The sequence below is a fragment of the Ranitomeya variabilis genome, chromosome 7 (genome assembly GCF_051348905.1).
Source record: "Ranitomeya variabilis isolate aRanVar5 chromosome 7, aRanVar5.hap1, whole genome shotgun sequence".
NCBI lineage: Eukaryota > Metazoa > Chordata > Amphibia > Anura > Dendrobatidae > Ranitomeya > Ranitomeya variabilis.
The window spans coordinates 8,781,346-8,805,101 of record NC_135238.1 but is presented as its reverse complement, the minus strand read 5'-3'; the positions used below and the strand labels follow the sequence as shown (position 1 = coordinate 8,805,101).

At 43.2% G+C, this 23,756-nt stretch overlaps 2 protein-coding genes across 4 annotated transcripts; one reads left to right on the top strand and one right to left on the bottom strand.

Annotated features, from left to right (window-relative positions):
- The first annotated feature begins 1,187 nt into the window (after positions 1 to 1,187).
- On the top strand, positions 1,188 to 10,321 carry LOC143785154 (perforin-1-like). Of its 3 annotated transcripts, none has more exons than XM_077273844.1 (4): positions 1,188 to 2,283; positions 4,305 to 4,847; positions 6,066 to 6,432; positions 7,354 to 10,321. In XM_077273844.1, the coding sequence occupies exons 2-4, from the start codon at positions 4,315 to 4,317 to the stop codon at positions 8,071 to 8,073; spliced, it is 1,620 nt and encodes a 539-aa protein (XP_077129959.1). In that variant the 5' UTR covers positions 1,188 to 2,283; positions 4,305 to 4,314; the 3' UTR covers positions 8,074 to 10,321. The 3 variants fall into 3 exon arrangements, with proteins under 3 accessions (XP_077129959.1, XP_077129960.1, XP_077129957.1); XM_077273845.1 differs by having other exon boundaries at positions 1,395 to 2,879; XM_077273842.1 differs by lacking the exon at positions 1,188 to 2,283 and having other exon boundaries at positions 4,252 to 4,847.
- A 3,741-nt stretch (positions 10,322 to 14,062) lies between these two features.
- Positions 14,063 to 21,659, bottom strand: LOC143785153 (up-regulator of cell proliferation-like). The gene is made up of 2 exons (XM_077273841.1): positions 21,393 to 21,659; positions 14,063 to 18,830 (listed from the first exon to the last, which is right to left on the bottom strand). Exons 1-2 carry the CDS (start codon positions 21,538 to 21,540, stop codon positions 14,896 to 14,898), a joined length of 4,083 nt encoding a protein of 1,360 aa, XP_077129956.1. The 5' UTR covers positions 21,541 to 21,659; the 3' UTR covers positions 14,063 to 14,895.
- Between the last annotated feature and the right edge of the window lie 2,097 nt (positions 21,660 to 23,756).

Below are 23,756 nucleotides of genomic sequence, written 5' to 3'. Positions count from 1 at the left end.
CCCAACAAACCTATCCATTACAGTAAATGGCTGCCCACTCTCCCCAGTCACACAAGCTCGCTGCCTCGGGGTAATCCTTGACGCTGATCTCTCCTTCAAACCACATATCCAAGCCCTTTCCACTTCCTGCCGACTTCAACTCAAAAATATTTCACGAATCCGTTCATTCCTCAACCAAGAATCTGCAAAAACCCTAGTCCATGCCCTCATCATCTCTCGACTCGACTACTGCAACCTCCTGCTCTGTGGCCTCCCCTCAAACACTCTCGCACCCCTCCAATCTATTCTAAACTCTGCTGCCCGACTAATCCACCTGTCCCCCCGCTATTCTCCGGCCTCTCCCTCTGTCAGTCCCTTCACTGGCTCCCCATTGCCCAGAGACTCCAGTACAAAAGCCTAACCATGACATACAAAGCCATCCACAACCTGTCTCCTCCATACATCTGTGACCTCGTCTCCCGGTACTTTCCTACACGCAACCTCCGATCCTCACAAGATCTCCTTCTCTACTCCCCTCTTATCTCCTCTTCCCACAATCGTATACAAGATTTCTCTCGCATATCACCCCTACTCTGGAACCTTCCACCACAATACATCAGACTCTCGCCTACCATCAGAATCTTCAAAAAGAATCTGAAGACCCACCTATTCCGACAAGCCTACAACCTGCAGTAACCACCGATCAACCAACCGCTGCACGATCAGCTCTATCCTCACCTACTGTATCCTCACCCATCCCTTGTAGATTGTGAGCCTTCGCGGGCAGGGTTCTCTCTCCTCCTGTACCAGTTATGACTTGTATTGTTTAAGATTATTGTACTTGTTTTTATTATGTATACCCCTCCTCACTTGTAAAGCGCCATGGAATAAATGGCGCTATAACAATAAATAATAATAATAATAATACTCACATGGCCTATATAGTTTATTCATCTGATAAAGGAACATTCAATGTCTGGTCTGTGGTCATCTACTGATAAATGAACATTCAATGTACTACCCTCATCCACAAAGCACTCCATGGCTCAGCACCACCCTACATCTCCCTGGTCTCAGCCTACTACCCTACCCGTGCTCTCCATGGCTCAGCACCACCCTACATCTCCTCCCTGGTCCCAGTCTACCACCCTACCTGTGGTCTGTGGTCTTCCATTGATAAAGGAACATTCATTGTTCGGTCTGTAGTCTTCTATTGATAAATGAACATTCAATGTCCAGTCTGTGGTCTTCTATTGATAAAGGAATATTCATTGTCAGGTTTGTGGTCTTCTATTGATAAAGGAACATTCAATGTCCGGTCTGTAGTCATCTACTGATAAAGGAATATTCATTGTCAGGTTTGTGGTCTTCTATTGATAAAGGAACATTCAATGTCCGGTCTGTGGTCATCTATTGATAAAGGAGCATTCATTGTTTGGTCTGCGGTCTTCTATTGATAAATGAACATTCAATGTCCAGTCTGTGGTCTTCTATTGATAAAGGAATATTCATTGTCAGGTTTGTGGTCTTCTATTGATAAAGGAACATTCAATGTCCGGTCTGTAGTCATCTACTGATAAAGGAATATTCATTGTCAGGTTTGTGGTCTTCTATTGATAAAGGAACATTCAAGGTCTGGTCTGTAGTCATCTATTGATAAAGGAGCATTCATTGTTTGGTCTGCGGTCTTCTATTGATAAATGAACATTCAATGTCCAGTCTGTGGTCTTCTATTGATAAAGGAATATTCATTGTCAGGTTTGTGGTCTTCTATTGATAAAGGAACATTCAATGTCCGGTCTGTGGTTTTCTATTGATAAAGGAACATTCAATGTCCGGTCTGTAGTTATCTACTGATAAAGGAATATTCATTGTCAGGTTTGTGGTCTTCTATTGATAAAGGAACATTCAATGTCCGGTCTGTGGTCAGCTAATGATAAAGAATCATACATTGTCTGGTCTATTGTCATCTGCTGTTTTATATTCAATGTATTACAGAGATTGTGAAAGACTTAATAACATGGCTGCTTTTTTGCAGTCTCTCCTGGCAGGGCGATTGTACTTAGTATTGCAGCTTATTCCTAGACTTGAATGGAGCCACAATATTTCATGAAATGAACCCTTTATATTGATTTATATATTTACATGCTCATCACCAATTACAATGCTGTTTCCTACCTGTGTATCCTCCCCCCACCTCCGCACAGCGCTCGTATATTACACAGTAGCTCCTGGCCACATCCTGTGAGATTCTAGCCTCCGTGCAGATATCATCTCTGAGCTGCCGTCCACAACCTACACAAGGTAATGTCTTGTCTTTCCATATATAAGATAAGGATCTTGTCTGCAGCTTGTGTGTAGGTGGCAACATTTGTGCTAATATTAATTTAATACGAAGCCTGGAATTTCCTGCGGTAACAGATACATGATTAGATGTCACCACCAGGGGGAGCTTCAGAGCGTAGCGCATACTGTATACACTGACCTCAATAGCAACATTGTATACAGTAACAATCATTTACAATTATGTTTGATAAAGCTGTGTGAGGACAATGACGATGGTGTCTGCTGTATATGATCATGTACACCATGACACGTGTGGTCATCTGTGGTTGCACCATGATATTTCAGTAACTGAGAATAGTTTCCATACAAAACCCAAACTAGTGGCATTTTTTCTAAGAAACTTCAGCAAGATGACACATTTTCACACTTGAAGGGAGCAGGAACAATAGCTGTGGTGAAGAACAGTCATATTCTGTACTTACACCCTTGAGTCTTCAGCAGAAGCTTCGTTACAGTCTTTCAAAAATAGAACTTGGACGGTGGAAGCGCTATTTACTGCCGTGGTAAACGAGCCCCAGCGCAGCGAGGGAGCCACATTGCTGAGGCAGGAGAAGGTGAATTATTTTCATATAGAACAATCCATTGGACAGAAAAAAATTTTTTTGGGGGAAAACCCCTTTTAATTGCCCCCAGACTGCAGAACAAAGGTTTTTGGTCATAGATTTCTGACCTGTGCTGGATTAAAATAATAATATCGGATGTTACTTATCCTCAATGATTGGAGCACTGCCTCCCCGCTGCAGCACCGCTCTCTGTTTACAGGCTGCGGCAGTGACGTCACAACTACAGCGGATAATTCCTCTGCAGCCAAACGTTCTATATCAGCACAACTGCAGATCACAGAGATTGGCTGCAGCGGTGATGTGTGCGCTAGTTGTGACATCACTGTCACAGCCTGTAAGCAGTGACTGGAGCATCGGTAGAGAGGCAGCACTCTCGTATGTTTTTTTTTCAACATATAGTAAAAGATATTTGAGACTTATGCACATGTGATACGTGGATCCGCCTTACACCATGAAGGGTTAGTACATAGGAATGGGCCCTCTGCACAGGGACCCTGACAAGCCTCCAAATTTGCCCAGACTAAACTACTAAACCTTCTGTTGCTGGTTCTTAGCTCTTAGCAGGGAGATGTTACTTAATGCGCTGGATCACTTACCATCACACATTGGCTACATGCATGTAGGATAGCTGCGGAGACACCATCATGTGTTTCTCGACGCAAGCAGTGAATAGCCAGACTTTTCCCCGGGAAGGAACAACCACGGGAAGGGCAGCATCCAATAAAGGAAAACATCCAATACAGGAAAACCACCTATGCCAAGCATGGTATCCATCCACAGACAGCTGTTTCGGGGTGTTTGCCCCTCATCAGTGTGGAGTAGGAATCTGGCTATTAGGAGCAGTGCCTAGTAAAAGGCTGTGAAGGAACAGATGATTGGCCTCGGGGAGACCAAAACATCCAACACCGCGGAGACACCATCACGTGTTTCTCAACGCAGTGATCCAGAACACTGCCCCCATCCCTTATGGGAAATATGCAAATGTATGTAGGATAGCTGCGGAGACACCATCACGTGTTTCTCGACGCAAGCAGTGAATAACCAGACCTTTCCCCGGGAAGGAACAACCACGGGAAGGGCAGCATCCAATAAAGGAAAACATCCAATACAGGAAAACCACCTATGCCAAGCATGGTATCCATCCACAGACAGCTGTTTCGGGGGGAATCTGGCTATTAGGAGCAGTGCCTAGTAAAAGGCACTCATTGAGAAAGTCTCCGCAGCTATCCTACATGCATTTGCATATTTCCCATAAGGGATGGGGGCAGTGTTCTGGATCACTGCGTTGAGAAACTTGTGATGGTGTCTCCGCGGTGTTGGATGTTTTGGTCTCCCCGAGGCCAATCATCTGTTCCTTCACATTGGCTACATGGACTCCATCTTTAGTAACACAACCTTTTCTGCAATTATTTTCAGCTTTTGGACCATGTTCTTCATCTTCACTCTTCTCGTTTCTGTTTCCGGGGCGTCCACTCCTCCTCCGTTGACCTACGCCTGCCGGTCAGCAAAGATTGAAGAGTGCAATAAGATCCACTTTGTCCCAGGTCACACTCTTCTCGGAGAGGGAGTAGATATTGTGACAATGCAGAAGAAAGGGTCCTATCTGTTAAATCTCCAGAAAGTTATCACATCTGAGGAAACCTGTACGGTCTGTAGGAACCATTACATGAAGAATGCCTGGCAGAAGTTGCCGCTCGGGGTGGTGGATTGGAAGCCTCAGTCCACTTGTGTTAAGAAGATCAGTGGAGAGACCTCACGGTCAACTTCTGCATTAGCTGAAGAGTCGGCATCGAGTATTGAGAATAACTGGGAGGCCGGCCTGGAGCTCCATCACAAAGCGGGAGAAGCCAAAGTGGTGTTGGCCGGATCTCAGTCACAGTTGTCACAGTTTGGTCAGAGTAAGACCAACGGAGATCGATACACCTTTGTGAGGCACAAGCTGAGCTGCGCCTACTACAGGTACAGTGTCTCCACTAATGTATTACTGTGCATAGAGTGTGAAAACAGAACATAATAACAATTGTTCAGCATCAGTAGAGTCATCTCATTATTAAAGGATGGGGTCAGAGGAGTCATCTCATTATCATTAGAGGATGGGGTCAGAAGAGTCATCTCATTATCATTAGAGGATGGGGTCAGCAGAGTCATCTCATTATTATTAGAGGGCAGGGTCAGCGGAGTCATCTCATTATTATTAGAGGGCAGGGTCAGCGGAGTCATCTCATTATTATTAGAGGGCAGGGTCAGCGGAGTCATCTCATTATCATTAGAGGGCAGGATCAGCAGAGTCATCTCATTATTATTAGAGGGCAGAGTCAGCAGAGTCATCTCATTATTATTAGAGGGCAGGGTCAGCGGAGTCATCTCATTATTATTAGAGGGCAGGGTCAGCGGAGTCATCTCATTATTATTATTAGAAGGCAGGGTCAGCAGAGTCATCTAATTATCATTAGTGGTCGGGGTCAGCAGAGTCATCTCATTATCATTAGAGGGCGGAGTCAGCAGAATGATCTCATTATCAATAGAGGGCGGGGTCAGCAGAGAAATCTCATTATCATTAGAGGATGGGGTCAGCAGAGTCATCTCATCATTGGAGGGCAAAATCAGGAGAGTCATTTCATCATGAACGGGATTGGTCTGCAGAGTCATCTCATAATTGTAGGGCAGAATCAGCAGAGTCATCTCATTATAATTGGAGGGCATAGTCAGCAGAGTCCTCTCATCATTGGAGGCGGGGTCAGCAGAGTCATCTCATTATCATTAGAGGGCGAAGTCGGCAGAGTCATCTCATTGGAGGGTGGGGTCATCTCATCACATTACATGGTGGGCTGCTGGTTTCTTATTTGTGGTAGGGTAAGGCTTTACATGCAGCTCCTCTGTCACTCCCCGGTATCTGGGGAAGGGTCTCTTCTTGTAGACTGCACTAGTTTCTGACACTCTGCACTGTCTGTACATTGTGATACAAAGCAAAGACATCTGTCTGAGAAAATGCAATTGTTAATTTAGACTCAAATCGGGTGACAGATCGGAGAGTTTGGGGGTCACACTCCAGATATAAGACTGTATAGATTCTCCTACACACCGTATAGATTACGGTGGTAGCATCTTTATTTGGGGATGTCACAATGTTAGTGGGGATCCAGCCCCCCATCATTATTCACTGTTGTCTCTCTCCAGCCTCCGACTGTCATATCGGCCGCCACTGAGCCATGATTTTTATGAAAGATTAAAGTTGCTCCCTGCCACGTATGATACGAAGACCCAAGATAAATATAGACACCTAATAAGCACCTATGGGACCCATTATATCACACAAGCCAATATGGGAGGGGAAGCGCAACAGGTCACTGCGATTAGGACGTGCCATGCAACGATGGACGGCGTGTCCACAGATGAGCTGAAGGACTGTCTAAGCATTGAGGCCTCTGCTGCCATCACCGGTAAAGCAGAAGCTAGCGCCAAAGCCAGCACCTGCAAAGAACTGAGCCAAAAAGCCAACCACGGAGAGAGCTTCCACCAGGCGTATAACGAGAGGATGTGGAAGGTAAGAGGTGGGGAAGCTTTGTGAAGTAAACAACTACCTACCATAGCGACTATCACAGGACTCATGGACCTAATGGGGCTCTGTACCAGCCATTGTCTATTAGATTTGCTCAGATTCATAATGGCCAGTGTCACACGCTTCTCCTCAGGGGTCCTAAGGACCACATCCTGATAATGGCTGGTAGCAGGACACTATATGCGGCAGTGCCTGAAAATTAATTGGACCCTGGAATGAGTAGGTTAAGAGAGGGGTCTGGTCTGAGGTCTGGAGTAATTTTTTGAAGTCTCATTTTTAATATTGCATCTCTCCTGGGGTCATACCTTATTTTGGGGTCTTCTCTGCACAGTATATCGGACACAAACGGCAGCAAGGGACAGTACAAATCTTGAGGCATATATTGGGCTCTGAAAACAACGGTGCATGGGTAGTATGCAATGTTGTAGAAGGTTGACCTATCATAATTAGTAGGTCCTTACCGTCAGGGCTCCAACATTTTTATGGCACATTTGGTTGATAGAGTTTTTTGGAAAAAAGGAGGATCACATTCCAAAGACTCGTCATACCTGGAGTATTAAAGGGGTTATCCGGGACTAATTAATTTTTTACCAGGTACTGAAGAACTAACAGTAAGGTAGTTGCTATCAACCTGCCCCTTTATAGGATTATAAAAAAAGACAAAAATTGGATTTCTCAGGGGAGCAGCAGGAAAAAAAAAAAAGCAAAAACTGCCGACTTAAGCATAACACAAAAACAATACTTAGAAAGTAGTGAAGGTAATAACATACTGTAGACTTTCAGGAGGTCCTGTCACCAGGTCAGAAGTGGCCAGATTTATCTTATTTTATTCCAACTGCCCCTGAGTATTCCTTTTTGCTTGCTTACACCAGAACATGATGCCTTCTTTGTATCCCTACATTTCAGATCACTGGTGGACAGATCACGTACGACCTCCTTTCATTTGACTCCAAAAATAGTGAGAGCACTTCGGCCTTTGAGAATTGGATGGACAGCCTCAAGACACAGCCTGATATTGTATCGTATTCCCTGGAGTCTATCCACAACCTTGTCAGGTTCAGGGGACCTCAGCGAGAGAACCTGAAGAAGGCCGTGAGTGACTATATCATGGAGAAGGCTCTCAGACAGAACTGCTCCTGTCCTTCTGGGGCTATGCAGAGTCTCGGTGCGGAGTGCTCTTGTGTCTGCCAAGGAAATGCCCACCGCAATGCCAACTGCTGCCCATCAAAGAAAGGATTTGCTAAATTAGCAGTGAATATCGAAAGTGCCTCGAATCTTTGGGGAGACTACATATCCAAGACTGATGCCTTCGTTGTGCTAAGTTATGGTTCCGCTAAAGTTCAGACCTCAACTATATGGAACAACAATAATCCCTCATGGAAAGCACGCTTTGACCTGGGGGTCTTGGAGCTCAGCCATGCGCCCTTATTGAAGGTTGAAGTTTGGGATGAAGATAATAAATATGATGATGATCTCCTCGGATCGTGCACAAAAAGTTTAAACAGTGGAGTAAAGTCTGAGGTCTGCTACCTGCAGCACGGGAGTGTGAGCTTTGTGGTGAGTGCTGAGTGCCTCCCTCATCTTACCGGACAGCTCTGTAGGGAGTATGCAGCCTCCACCAAATAAAGATCTCAACAATTCATGGAAAGTCAAAAAGAAAAACCAAGAACTATCACATTTCAACTCACGTTAGCACCCGGACACCTCAACATTTCCTCAACGTCCTCTCACGATATTAGCGTCCACAGAGCAATACTTGTTTGTATCCTGAAGTTTCACCATTGAGTGGATGTCTCGTGTGTGATTGTCATAGCACTCATTATTGCATTTTCTTATATATTTGTACGTTGTAGATTTTATATAATGATTTGAAAAACTCCCATAACGGAGGCTCATAACTCCAGCCTGTGTTTTTAGCATAGGAAAGACCACATTGGAGAGACAAATTTTCTGTGTTGTCTGTATAGACAGTGCGGCAAGAAGTGCATGCAATAAAGCTGTCCTTATCTCACCCACCACCTAATGATAATGAGATGGCTCTGCTGACCTCTCCCTCTGTTGATGAGATGACTCTGCTGATCTCTCCCTCTGTCGATGAGATGACTCTGCTGACCTCTTCCTCTACTGATGAGATGACTCTGCTGACCTCTCCCTCTGTCGATGAGATGACTCTGCTGACGTCTCCCTCTGTCGATGAGATGGCTCTGCTGACCTCTCCCTCTGTTGATGAGATGACTCTGCTGACCTCTCCCTCTGTCGATGAGATGACTCTGCAATCCTCTTCCTCTACTGATGAGATGACTCTGCTGACCTCTCCCTCTACTGATGAGATGACTCTGCTGACCTCTATCGATGAGATGACTCTGCTGACCTCTCCCTCTACTGATGAGATGACTCTGCTGACCGCTTCCTCTAATGATGAGATGACCCTGCTGACCTCTTCCTCTACTGATGAGATGACTCTGCTGACCTCTCCCTATACTGATGAGATTACTCTGCTAACCTCTCCCTTTATCAATGAGATTACTCTACTGACCTCTCGCTTAATCGATGAGATGACTCTGCTGACCTCTCCCTCTATCGATGAGATGACTCTGCTGACCACTCCCTCTATTGATGAGATGACTCTGCTGACCTCTCCCTCTATCGATGAGATGACTCTGCTGACCTCTCCCTCTATCGATGAGATGACTTTGCTGACCTCTCCCTCTATGGATGAGATGACTCTGCTGACTTCTCCCTCTATCGATAAGGTGACTCTTCTGATCCCGCCCTCTATTGATGAGATAACCCCACCCAATAATGACAATGAGATCACTCTGCTGACCCCACCTCTATTGATGAGATGACTCTGCTGATCCCACCCTCTATTGATGAGATGACTCTGCTGATCCCATCCTCTATTGATGAGATGACTCTGCTGATCCCATCCTCTATTGATGAGATGACTCTGCTGATCCCGCCCTCTATTGATGAGATGACTGTTGACCCCACCCTCTATTGATGAGATGACTCTGCTGATCCCATCCTCTATTGATGAGATGACTCTGCTGACTTCTCCCTCTATCGATAAGGTGACTCTTCTGATCCCGCCCTCTATTGATGAGATAACCCCACCCAATAATGACAATGAGATCACTCTGCTGACCCCACCTCTATTGATGAGATGACTCTGCTGATCCCACCCTCTATTGATGAGATGACTCTGCTGATCCCATCCTCTATTGATGAGATGACTCTGCTGATCCCATCCTCTATTGATGAGATGACTCTGCTGATCCCGCCCTCTATTGATGAGATGACTGTTGACCCCACCCTCTATTGATGAGATGACTCTGCTGATCCCATCCTCTATTGATGAGATGACTCTGCTGATCCCGCCCTCTATTGATGAGATGACTGTTGACCCCACCCTCTATTGATGAGATGACTCTGCTGACCTTGCCCTCTGTTATGGAGATGACTCTGCTGACCCCGCCCTCTATTGATAAGATTACTCTGCTGACTTCATTCCTTAAACCTCTTGGGATTTACTAGCAGTAGAGATATGTTTGTTGCTCTCCCACATTCTGAGGTTTATGCATTTATTGCTTTTTCTCCTGCGACTTTCTAAACTGATGTTTTGGGGTAAAAAACAATTGCTGTTTTGCTTCTATTTATTTTTTGATTGGTAAAGTAAAAAAAAATTGCGATTGTGTGAGGTCATTTTTCTTGTTCACTGATTGCACAATGAACGGTAGATGACACGTTCATGTTTCTGCACAGGTTGTTACGATCCCTGGGATACTGTGGTATATATGTATACATCTCTTGTTTTATATGTTTTGTTACATTTTTCTGGCTTTTATGAAATAAAAATGATTTGTGGAACAAATGTATTCTCTTTTTTATCTTTGATTATTCATTTTTATTTTGCAAACTTTAAAAACAAATTCTACCTTTTTCCGTAAATTTGTATTTTTCAACACTGAAATTCTTCCAGTTTATTCCGTGGACTGGTTTCTTCCCTGAAATATCCCAGGAATTGACATATTGAAAAAATTGTGTAATCCGTATTTTGGAGCAGAACGTGACTGGATCCATAGTAATCCGATACACAGAACAACAGGGGGAAGACAGGGATCGTTTTTTGTTTTTTGACAGCGTTCACCCGAGGTCGTTTTTGAAACTCGTCAGCTCCAATAGTTCATCCTCATCACTGGGTGAACAATTGTGTTATTTTATCAGTTAATTTCAATTATTATTATTTTTTTTAGTATAAGTTTTATGTTTTTTATCACTTTTTTAGTATATACTTTATATTCGTACAATTTTTGCCTAATTCTTTTTTATAGCTTTGGAGTTGTATATACATGTGTTTGTGTCTTCTGTAGCTTATTTATTGTGAGCGGTGACATTGCTTTTCTTTAGTCCTTTCTTCATGTGATATAAGTTGTACGGACTCAGTTTATCACTTATCTGCTGGATAACACCAACATCTATGAAAGTTAAGGAGCTAAGACGCTCCTCTCTCAGACTTTTCAGCCCTTGGACCATAAAACGTACACATTTTCTTTAAAAAAAAATCCCCAAACAATTGATTCTTCAGGAAGGATTCATTTCTGATCTAAATTTATTTTCTTTAGTATGTATTGTATGAATGAATACAAGTAGAGGATGAATATTAGAAATCAAACGTGTTCGGGTAACAGCCTTTGTAATAAACACAAATATTTCAGAATTAATATAGAGCCGAAGTGTTGTTAGATTATTACATTGTTGTACTCATTATTTTTATATCTACTATATAATTGTCTAAGGGTCACTTCCGTCATTCTGTCTGTCTGTCTGTCTGTAACGGAAATCCCAAGTCGCTGATTGGTCGCGGCAAAACAGCCACAACCAATCAGCAACGGGCACAGTCCGGCGGCAAAATGGTCGCTCCTCACTCCCCGCAGTCAGTGCCCGGCGCCCGCTCCATACTCCCCCCCAGTCAGCGCTCACACAGGGTTAATGGCAGCGTTAATGGACCGCGTTATGCCGCGGTGTAACGCACTCCATTACCGCTGCTATTAACCCTGTGTGAACAACTTTTTACTATTGATGTTGACTATGCAGCATCAATAGTAAAAAGATCAAATGTTAAAAAAAATATAAAAAATAAAAAATAGTTATATACTCATCGTCCGTCGGCCCCTCGGATCCAGAACAGACCGCTCCATGCATTGCGATCTCGTGAGATGATGACGTAGCGGTCTCGCGAGACCACAATGCACTCTTGGGACCGGAGCGCACGGAGAGCATCGGTAAACGCTTTGCCTGGATCTTGGGGCCAACGGAAGGTGAGTATATAACTATTTTTTATTTTAATTCTTTTTTTTTAACAGGCATATGATGCCCACATTGCTATATACTACGTGGGCTGTGCAATATACTACGTGGGCTGTGCAATATACTACGTTGGCTGTGCAATATACTACGTGGGCTGTGGAATATACTATGTAGGCTATGCAATATACTACGTGGGCTGTGCAATATACTACGTGGGGTGTGTTATATACTATGTGGGCTGTGCAATATACTACGTGGGCTGTGCAATATACTACGTGGCTGTGCAATATACTATGTGGCTGTGCAATATACTACGTGGCTGTGCAATGTACTACGTTTCTGTGCTATATACTACGTGGCTGTGTTATACACTACGTGGGCTGTTATATACTATGTGGCCCGTGTTATACACTACGTGGGCTGTGTTTTATACTGCGTGCGTGGGCTGTTATATACTACGTGAGCTGTGTTATATGCTACGTGGGCTGTTATAAACTACGTGGCTTTGTTATATGCTATGTGGGCTGTTATACACTCCGTGGGCTGTGCTATATACTACGTGGCTGTGTTATATACTCCGTGGGCTATGTTATATACTACGTGGCTGTGCTATATACTCCGTGGGCTGTGCTATATACTCCGTGGGCTGTGCTATATACTACGTGGCTGTGCTATATACTACGTGGCTGTGCAATATACTACGTGGCTGTGCTATGTACTACATGGCTGTGCTATTTACTACGTGGCTGTGGTATTTACTACGTGGCTGTTATATACTACGTGGCTGTGCTATATACTACGTGGCTGTGCTATATACTCCGTGGGCTGTGCTATATACTACGTGGCTGTGCTATGTACTACGTGGCTGTGCTATGTACTACGTGGCTGTGCTATGTACTACGTGGCTGTGCTATGCACTACGTGGCTGTGCTATTTACTACATGAGCTGTTATATACTACTTGGCTGTGCTATATACTACGTTGTTATGATCCTTAGTGGCTGAGGATCACAGAACTGACTAGCTAAGTAACTGAACATAGGACGAGCTCTAGGGAGGTGGTAACTGGACTGACTGCAATCCTGATCCTAACCGCACACACTAAAGGTAGCCGGTGAACGTGCCTAAATTCCTAGATGTCTCGACGCAGCCTGAGAAACTAGCTACCCCTAGAGAGAAAGCAAAGACCTCACTTGCCTCAGAGAAATAACCCCAAAGATATAGAAAGCCCCCCAACAAATAATAACGGTGAGGTAAGGGGAAAATACAAACGTAGAAATGAAACAGATTCAGCAAATGAGGCCCACTAATACTAGATAGCAGAAGATAGATAGGAAACTGTGCGGTCAGTAGAAAACCCTATATAAAATATCCACGCTGAGAATTCAAGAACCCCCACACCAACTAACGGTGTGAGGGGAGAAACTCAGCCCCCTAGAGCTACCAGCAAGCGAGGAAATCACATACTAGCAAGTTGGAGAAAAACTAATAATAAACTAAGAAACATATTGAACACTGATGAGCAAAAAATGAACAAACAGAAACTTAGCTTCTCTTGGAGAGACTGATAACGAAGGTAGTCAGGAGAGATCAAAATAGCACTGAATACATTGACAGCAGGCAACAACTGAAAGTCCAGGTGAGCTAAATAGGAAACCAACTAGCAGATAACGAGACAGCTGATCCCAGCCACAGACCCGCAGAATGACAAAAAGAGCCACCAGAGGGAGCCCAAAGATAGCACTACACAGTACCACTTGTGACCACAAGAGGGAGCCCAAAAACAGAGTTCACAACACTACGTGGTCGGTTGCGAACAATCAGCGACAGGCGCAGTCCGGCCGCGAATTGGCGCGGGATTTGAACCACGCTTCGCTAATTGGTCGCGGCCGGCCGAATCCTGTGTATTCAATGTATTATTCTAAAATCTTCATAAATAAACTACATACAAATTCTAGAATACCCGATGCGTTAGAATACCATCTAGTGTTATTATAATTTGTCTTATTATATTCATCATATTATATTATTTTAGAATAATAAATAATTATAATAATATACAATGAAAATAATAATAATATTAGTTGTAATAATAATCATTACTATCAGTTATTATTATTATTTACGTTGCTAACATATTTTGCCACACTTTAGTCATTGATGGAAACATAATCTTAAACATAATCTTAAAAGATTCAGTTGTATCAAGAATGTTCTTAAAAATTTGTGTACAGTATAATAATTTATATTATTTATATATATATATATATATATATATTATATTTATATAATATATTTCTATATAATAATTTATAATAATTTGTGTAAGTCATATTGATCCTTACAGGGGCTCTCCGGCACTGATCACTTCCACTCTTCCACTTTCTGGGAGACATGAGCGACCGACAGTCATGGTGCATGTAGTATCTGCAGACGTGGTGTCATTAGTGCCGCTCACCTCCTGATGTAGAAGTGTGCAGCCGGAGAACCCCTTTAAGATGTTCATAATAAATACGAATATACAGGGAGGCTCCAAACAGACAAAACGTTATGTACGAAGCTTCCGGTTTCCGCCAGCGCTTGTTTTATCACACTTTCTCTCTTTGCGTTTTTATTTGCGTTCCCCGTGAAATAACAATTTTGGAGCATGGTTACTTCGCGCTCAGTGTCGCCCTGTCCCTCTTAAATATTTGCGAATAAATTGACTACTGGGTGTTATCATTCTCTCTTGTCAAACGGGCGTGTCCCTACCTAGTCAGCACTGATTGGCCAGTGTCATTGTATAGTTAGTAACACCCAGTTGTCAATGAAACTAGACATTCCCAAGAGGAGTAACGTAACACGGCTGTAAGAAATGATGATATAAAGTGGGGGATACAATTGTACTTCTAGACAACTGACAGGACAAATAGCTCCCGGTGCCCACAAGAAACATGTCCTCCCCTCTCCGCCTGGTAAGCCGCAGAGTAAGTAATGAAGGCATCGAAGTGGCCCATTACACAGCTGATCAGTGCCGAGGTTGAGACCCCGCTGATCTGATGTTGTTGAGAATACGTCCTGAATATTGCAAACTCCTTTAGGAACTAACCCTGGGACACAATGCTTTTTTCTGACTTTATAACCCAATGTCCGGCCGGTCTCAGTGTATTAGATATGGACACTCCATGTAAAGTTCTTCGATACTCGATCTGAATTCTTCCTGAAGTTGTTCTTCTAATTTATTTACAAAACATTCCAGATATGAGGCCCACTGTGCAACTGAAACTGTGACTCTGTAAGGGGCTTTTAACATGTCTCTTCTTACACCCGGTAGGACCGGTAGGACTGACCACAGAGCTGACAAAAGGTCCCTAATATTCCCTCTTTTCAAGGCGTCTGGGTGGGTTAGCACCTGCCGAATGTCCTCTGTGACTGAAGAAATGATGTTCGCTAATAGAACCCGAATCTCGTCTTGATTCGTATAACGGGTACAGATGTTCTCCAGAGTGTCTACTACCGGAGGATGGTGAATGCACCTCTGCCCACGGGGATGCCCGGAGGGTCTCATCCGCCTCCTCTCTGCACACATACAGTTGGCAAAGTCATTGACAAGTCTATGTTTCAATATTTTCTTGACTTTTACTTCCACAGCCGGTTTCAGACAAACTTGACAATAGTTATTGGCGATTATTTTATCTCTTTGCACATATTTTAGACAACATATCGCCTCATCTCTTAAATGTTCCACATCATACAGTGCGACACATTCTCTTATGGAGTCTTTTTGCATTTTCTGAAAATGTGGTACAGCTTGTGCCAAGATTTGGAGCTTAAGGTTTAATGTGAACAGGTCCGTATAAGGCATGGTGCCCGCATGGATCACGTCATTGACCATTTTCAGCAGGTTCATGCAGTGCGCTGAGTCATACTCTGCTTTTGAAGCAATCATTTTCCAGACGTATTTGCTTGACTTGCCCAGCAAGAATTTAGTGATACTGTCCCTTTTGCTTTGGTAGGCTGGATCGTTCTCCATGTTTATATTTCCATATCTATCGGCATATCCTGCACCATATGTCAAACTTGCGGGAGCGTAATCGGACAAGTTGCTGATGCCGTGAATCAGCTCAGTGATTTTGCTTCCTTTCGTCCTCATGTCTTGTCTCAGGAGTTTTAGAAATTCTTCTTGAACATTATAATACACAATCATGGATTGATATTTGGTTACAGCCCCATTCCAGTAGAGTTCAACATCAAAACTGGTTTCATGAAGGTCTAGTTCTTCTCGGGTGAATTCCTCTACAATTGTGTCTTTTAACCCACTTGCTAAAATTTTTATCTTTGAACACGTGGTGATGTACTGGGTTTCCAGCTTACTCCTCAGGCTTTGGATCTTGTCCATAAACTCAGCTTCAAACTTTTTTGCTATACGGATATTCATGTCTTCTGAGTTACCTGTGAAATAAATCTGTAGGGATTCCTTCATCATCCTCTCCTCTTCATTCAGCATTGTCAATACCTTTTGGACTAAGACATGTATATGAAGTTCACCAGGAGGATGTTTGGAGGTGTCTTCTTGTATGTTGGCCCACCACCGGCTCATTTTTCTGCACAGGTTCCATTCCAGTTCTAGAAACTTTTCATAGAGCTCAGTGTAGATGTTTCCTTCTAATATATTTTTAAATCTGAAGATATAATTTTCATGATTTATAGAATTCCATAGAACCTTCATGTCTTCAGTAAAGTTCTGCACGTTGCGAAAGCTGGCGCTTTGCGACAGATCTTTTATTATTTGCAGTAGATGCTTCCTTAACTCTACAACTTTCTCACTGTAACAAGAAGTTTTGAGATCAAATGGAGGAATAACCCAATCATCTGTCAAAATATGATATGGTAAAAAATTATCAATTACGTCATAAAATTGAAGGAACTTGCTACTTTCTGCACCTATACGAAGCATTTCCCTATTTAACATAAGTTCTCCTCCAGAAGATACTCTGTCCATTGTCTGATAGACCAATAAACAATTGGGCTTTTGCCTATTTCCTTTCATCCTTATTAATGCATGAGTCACAATCTGCAAAATGTTTCCCATTTCTGAGATACTTCCTAAAGCCATGTTAATTATGGCAATGTCACTCAACCCAACCACCAGTGTTGCCAACTCATTGTCGTGGTGAAAGCTCTCCTCTACAGGTGCATTTTGAAGAGCTCGTAGGCCTTCACAGTCAATTACAACAAAAAAGTCACAGCCCAAGTCCTTCTCTTCCACCTTAATAAGACTCATTAAGGCTCCATGTGTGCATTGCCTACGGGCCACTGGAAACTGTAGACCAAACATGGTGTTCAGAAGGGTGGACTTCCCTGTACCTTGGACTCCTAGAATGGATATCACTCGTATTCTGCATTTCCCTTTTGTTTTGGTGTGCAGTTCAATCAGGACATCAGTGATCCACTGCAGATGTATTCTGGAAGTATCTCCATCAATGAGCTGGACTGGAATTCCTTGTAGGAGAAGATCTGCAGCTGCTTTAGGAAAATTGGCACATAGCCTCACACCTTCTGGTGTGCTCCCTACCAGAACATCTGCTTCATACATCCATCCGATCCTAGAAAACACATCTTCTTGTATCATATTATCCATCATGGCGTTTGCAGAGGATTTTTGAAACTGTGTCCATTTTAGGAAATATTGTTGTTCTACGATGTTCAGGTAAGTAAATGCATATCGTAGATTTTCCATTATGTCGCTGTGATTGTATTGACTTTGATCTTTCAGGAGATCATGGCTTTTATGGATTAGTTCAGCTTTGTAGTCTGCTATGCAAAGTTCTCCTTGGTGTCTCAGGCGACACAACTCTTTTTCGACTTCCGCAATTTGCATTTTTAGATTTTGCTGCTGTTTTACATCTCCTCCTGCATATTTCATTGCACTTACAATATCATCAATGAGGTCTTTAGAGTATAATCTTCCATATTCACAGCCAGGTAGGTTTTCATCACTATAAAAGTGAAGTTTTTCGGCTTCCACCGACATGTCTCTCAATGTCATTTTTTTAGGAGATTCTTGGATGATATCTCTCAAAATAAGCTGTAACTTTTCATTCAGCTTCTTGTCTGATTGCATCAGAAATTTCCGCTCATTGAGGCCAAAGTCTGAAAATAATTGTCTACAAAATTGGTTTGATTCTTGGGTGAACTGGTCTTGGTATATGAAATAGTAATTATTGTCACTGCCCCCGACATGTAATAGGAAGTCCCACTGTTGTTTGGTCAAATTTTCCATAAGTATGAACACAGCAGAGGACACCTTTGTTAAAAACTCAAACTGCCTCATACTTGTCTGTAAATCTTCATTTAGATTTACCAATGCAAAAGGTTTTTCAAGTGGATTCATGTGAATTCGGTAGGCAGGAAAAAACCAAGATATTTCCACCAAACCATGTGAAATAATTCTCGGCATATCTCCCCAGTCCATCACTCTTTGCAAGCAATTATCCTTACTCCTCTGTTGAGCAGTTAAAATTTGCTTCATAATTTCGGCTATGGACGTGCATCGACTCTTGCCAAGACTTACAAAGGAAAAGACTGGCAAAGGAATGTTTACGACACTGTCTTCAGTCAATGCCCTATGGTCAACCAATGATGGAGAAACGCTTTCCATGATAATACTTCTCATTGCCCACAATAAAAATGTGCCGTCTCCTCCTTCACCAGCTGGAAGGAGCAGAGGAACAGGGACCTGACACATGGACATCCTTCTTATGATCTCTTGTCGTAGGAAATTGTCTGAGCAATGGAGGAGACCGCAGAGAACATCTAGAGGGTGAACAGGTCCTGGTACATTACCTGAAATGTTCAGTTGTGAATTACTTCTGGCAGATTCAAGATTAAAGTCAAAGCTTCTAAAAGCTTCTTGGATATTCAACGCCATGAGATGTCTTAGAAGATGCATGGGGATGTCCTTGACGGAATTGCAGGTAGCATCTGACATTCGCACATCACAAATGATACTTTGGACTTTTGAAAGCGACAGCTTCTGTTGTACAAATGCACCTAGACCTAAATCTTCTAACATCATCTTGAACATCGCATTATCTGGAAAAAAAGAGAGAATTTTATAAAGTCTGTTGTGAATTCCGTCTGGGCTCCCTCTGGTGGCCTTTAGCGATACTGCGGGTCTGGAGCTGGGCTCAGCTGTCTCATTTCCTGCTATGCTGGTTCCTATTTAACTCCACCTGGACCTTTACTTGTTGCCTGCTGTCGTTGTATTCAGTACTGGTTCTGACCTCTCCTGGATCTCCCTTGTGACCTGTCTCTTTCTGAGAAGCTAAAGGTACCTTCACATTAAGCGACGCTGCAGCGATAGCGACAACGATGCAGATCGCTGCAGCGTCGCTGTTTGATCGCTGGAGAGCTGTCACACAGACCGCTCTCCAGCGACCAACGATGCAGAGGTCCCCAGGTAACCAGGGTAAACATCGGGTTACTAAGCGCAGGGCCGCGCTTAGTAACCCGATGTTTACCCTGGTTTCCAGCGTAAAATGTAAAAAAAACAAACACTACATACTCACCTTCGCGTCCCCCGGTGTCCGCTTCCTGCACTGACTGAGCGCCGGCCCTAACAGCAGAGGGGTGACGTCACCGCTGTGCTGTACTTTCACTTTCACTTTACGGCGCTCAGTCAGTGTGGGAAGCGGACGCCGGGGGACGCGAATGTAAGTATGTAGTGTTTGTTTTTTTTACATTTTACGCTGGTAACCAGGGTAAACATCGGGTTACTAAGCACGGCCCTGCGCTTAGTAACCCGATGTTTACCCTGGTTACCAGTGTAAAACATCGCTGGTATCGTTGCTTTTGGTGTCAAACACGACGATACACGCCGGTCTGACGACCAAATAAAGTTCTGAACTTTGTTCAACGACCAGCGATATCTCAGCAGGATCCTGATCGCTGCTGCGTGTCAAACTAAACGATATCGCTAGCCAGGACGCTGCAACGTCACTTATCGCTAGCGATATCGTTTAGTGTGAAGGTACCTTAAGTCTTGCTAGTTCTTTTTGCTCATTGTTTCCTTGAATATGTTTCTCAGTATATGATGTGTTCAGTCCAGCTTGCTTATATGTGATTTTTCGCTTGCTGGTAGCTCTGGGGTGCAGAGTGTGCCCCTCACATCGTGAGTCGGTGTGGGGGTTCTTGTACTTTCTGCGTGGATAGTTTTTGATAGTTTTTGTACCGACCGCACAGATCCCTTGCTTTCTTCTGTCTATTTAGTGTTAGCGGGCCTCATTTGCTTAAATCTGTTTTTCATTCCTACGTTTGTATTTTCCCCTTAACTCACCGTTATTATTTGTGGGGGGCTGTCTAAACTTTGGGGTATTTCTCTGAGGCAAGTGAGGCTTTGCTTTCTCTCTATGGGTAGCCAGTTTCTTAGGCTGTGAAGAGGCGTCTAGCTTTTTAGGTAACGCTCCACGGCTGCCTTTAGTGTGTGTGGATAGGATCAGGATTGCGGTCGGTATAGTTCCCACAATCCCGGAGCTTGTCCTACAATTCAGGTTTACCTATCAGGTCAGTTTTGTGATCCTACCACCGGATCATAACAAAAGTCATTGGGCAAAATAGGATAGTTGCTGCTATCAAAAACAGCCAACCCCACCGGCAAACCAAATATTCTTCTCTGCCAAATTGGTTTTTCCATCATGGGTAAACTCTGAATCTGTTCATAAATGGGAGATTTGACATAAGGCATCAAGGTAGGACCTTCATCATACATGGTCAGCAAGGATTGCCAGGCCAATGTTAGGTCTTATGAGCGATGTCAACCAGATCATTGTAAGACAGAATCAGATATTTTGGATTTTTTTTATACTGTCTCATAAAAGATCAGTACTAGAGTTAAAACCTCACAGGGACCAGTATTTGGCCTGGTCCTTCTGGATATTTTTGTTGGACAGATGTACGAATTTGACAACCATAGGAAAGTTGACGAAACCTACCAACCGGCAGGAAAAGACTAGAGCTACTTCATGAGTATGGAAGAGTCTTGAAGTTCTTCCTTTTAGGATTGTTGGATTTCTACATTCCTGATCCTATTTTCCTATTTGGACAGGAGGGGAAGAGAGGTCAGAGAGCGGCTTGTTCTGCTCACACTATTGAAAACACATTCACGAGTTAAGCCAAGACTGCATAAATATGAGGACGTTAGAAACTGTTCACCAAGTACTTTCAAACTAAGAGTATGGACAGCTTAAGATGGAAGTAAAAAGTCTATTTTACTACTTCTACCAATTTTAAGAACAATAATCCCACTAAAGTCAAAAGGAGAAAAGTGACCTGTCAGTGGGTCAAGATGATTAAGTCGTCATTATGAGACACGGTGAAATGAATGGTCACTTATCTAGTCAACCTAAAAAATATTTGCATCTTTTTTGCATTAAAAATGAAGTTTGAACTTAATTTTTTTTTTAGGCAAAAAGAAAATATTATCACAAAGAAGATGGAAACTACATCAATAAGAATATTTCACAGCAGGAGGTGGAAACACATAATCACAAAAAAAGAACCAAAGTGCACGATCCCGATAACTACAGTCATCCCACAATCGGTATAATCGTCTGTAGCTGCCGCCATTGGTGGAGAGAATCATAGATGGTGACTCACCAGCTTCCGCGTCACTCAGGATGCGTAAAATCCAGGGAAACAAATGGGGATTTTGTTTCAAATCCTCCAAAAACTGTTGACAAGCGTCTTCCCCTCCGTCCAATAACATGCCCAAGAGTTCTTCTGTCTTCCTCCTCGGATCATCCATCTGTTCCACGGCATCGTGCCTCAGGGTATAATGGAGCAACGTATCAATCTCCTCTTCCAGACTGGTCAAATTTGATTGAAGAATCTTCCGGAACACTTTAAGCAACCTCTCCGTAGAGCTCATATCTGGTAATAACAAGAGAACAGGTTGCTGAGTAAAGGCTTTTATCGCGTCATGTATATATACTGTATGGACCTTGGCATGGAGGCGTCTGGTTCTTTATAAATGTTACAGTATATCACAGCGTTACAGACATCATCATCGCTGACCCAATCTACATTCCCTATCAGTCTTTGGAGTGTGGGAGGAAACCGGAGAACCCGGAGGAAACCTGCAAAACATGGGGAGAACATACAAACTCCTTGTAGATGTCATCTGAAAAGTAGTGATTGTGTGATTGAAATGAAGAAGCACTATAATCGCAATGGTCAATTAAATCTGCATTATTCTCTTTTCCTCAAACACAAATCTTCCTGATTGGTTGCATTGTCACACATCTATACTGTTTCTTCAGTGTTTACGGCTTTCTCTCCCTGTGGCTAAGCTGTGAGTTTTGATGTCCTCTCACTATCCAAATTAATTTTAAAATGTCTGCTGCATTCCCTGCCTTGGCTTTTATACAGGTGCTGATATTCCTTCTTGATCAGCTGTGCTATACCATGTGATGTGATAGCAAGACATGATGGGGAAAACTGGCCAGCTGAGGTCCTGTTATTCTCCTCTAGATGATGCAATTTTTGGCAATGTATAAAATAACAACAGCCTTTCACATATTTTTAAAATTCTCTGGCTCAAATAAGCAATCATTCTCCTCCTCCCTTCAACCTTTTTATTCTTTTAATATATTGCAGTCATCATACTTACAAACTTACAATTGCTCATTTTGCCCTTCTACCAGCTATTTCTTCTCTTTTCTCTGCTCTATGTAGAAACAGGAAGTCTCTTGTCCCTGCAGAAATCATTCCCCTCTTCACTCTTGAGCCAACTGCTCCCTTCTCCCCCCTGCCACTGACTTTTGCAGTGATGACTCATGCAGGGAAAATTCACCTCCTGTTTCTACATACAGCTTAGAAGGATTCAGCTCATCAGTTATTAATCACGTGATGTCATAGACCTAATGGAAAAGAGAAGAATTATCTGGTAGAAAGGAGGAATTAGCAATTGTAAGTACACAGTGCTATATAATATGGTGACTGCAATATATTAAGAGGATAGCAATTTTGATGGGAGGATGAGGAGGAGGATGATCTCAGTGAATTTCTAAAAATTTGACAGAAATTTGCATTGTATCGAATTACTCATCTATAGTAGAAATTGCTTTTAACATGATGAGATGGCAGCAGACTTCGGCAGTAAACCTGGTATAAGATGGTTCTGTCAGTCATCGACTGGCAGCTCTAAAATTGCTACCATGAACAGGGTTGGAGCAAGCTTCTACGTTGCCCAGAGCCCTGGGGTTGTCCTGGCCTTCACTCTTTAACCCTTATACAAAGATATGGACCTACACAAGGGTCCCAGGGCAAGGACCACAGAGCCAGCTGCTGTTCCGTGTCGCAGATTGGTAAGAAGGATAGTTAGGGAGCCAGGCCAAACCAAGAGGGCATCAAAGGTACAAAATCGTCAGGAAGGAGAAACGTCAATAAATAAACCAAGGTCAAAACAGGAAAGAACAAACAATATCTCAAGAGCAGAAGACACAGACCAAACCAGGGAAGCACAAGCTATATCTGGCAGCTTCCAGGAGTAAGCTGAAAGCTTAAATAGGGTGTGGTGCTTTCCAATTGGTGGGAGCAGGGAGCTGATAATTCCAGCTAGAAAGTACACACACCCACACTGCTGGACTGGACGGCTCTGCAGGTCTCAGCCATCCAAGTCTAAGAGGCCGGAGAGAGCCTGCGTCTTCCAGAGCCTCTGGTCACCAGCGCCACCCGCAGAATGAATACAGTGCCACCCGCCTGGTGACAGAAGCAGACACTGCAGGAAAAGGTCCTGGTGGAGATGTGACACCATTCGCCCATCTGCGTTACTCAGTCCATCATAAACATGAAATTACAATCCATAAATCGGAGGGTGAACTCGCAGCATCCAGAACAAACTTCTCACCTTTATTACATCCAGATAAAAACTTTTAAGCGCAAATCAGATTTACTGAGGAGTTTTTGATCTTTATGGTCCTTGTCATACTACTGTAAGAACCTTGTCCGCACAGGTCAGAA

Excerpts from the sequence above, each read along its gene's own strand:
- LOC143785154 (XM_077273842.1), top strand. The coding sequence starts at position 4,258 with ATGGACTCCATCTTTAGTAACACAACCTTTTCTGCAATTATTTTCAGC. Across the intron at positions 4,848-6,065 it reads CTGAGCTGCGCCTACTACAG|CCTCCGACTGTCATATCGGC; the intron begins GTACAGTGTCTC and ends GTCTCTCTCCAG. Across the intron at positions 6,433-7,353 it reads ATAACGAGAGGATGTGGAAG|ATCACTGGTGGACAGATCAC; the intron begins GTAAGAGGTGGG and ends CCTACATTTCAG.
- LOC143785153 (XM_077273841.1), bottom strand. The coding sequence starts at position 21,540 with ATGGATGATCCGAGGAGGAAGACAGAAGAACTCTTGGGCATGTTATTG. Across the intron at positions 18,831-21,392 it reads CCTGAGTGACGCGGAAGCTG|ATAATGCGATGTTCAAGATG; the intron begins GTGAGTCACCAT and ends CTTTTTTTCCAG.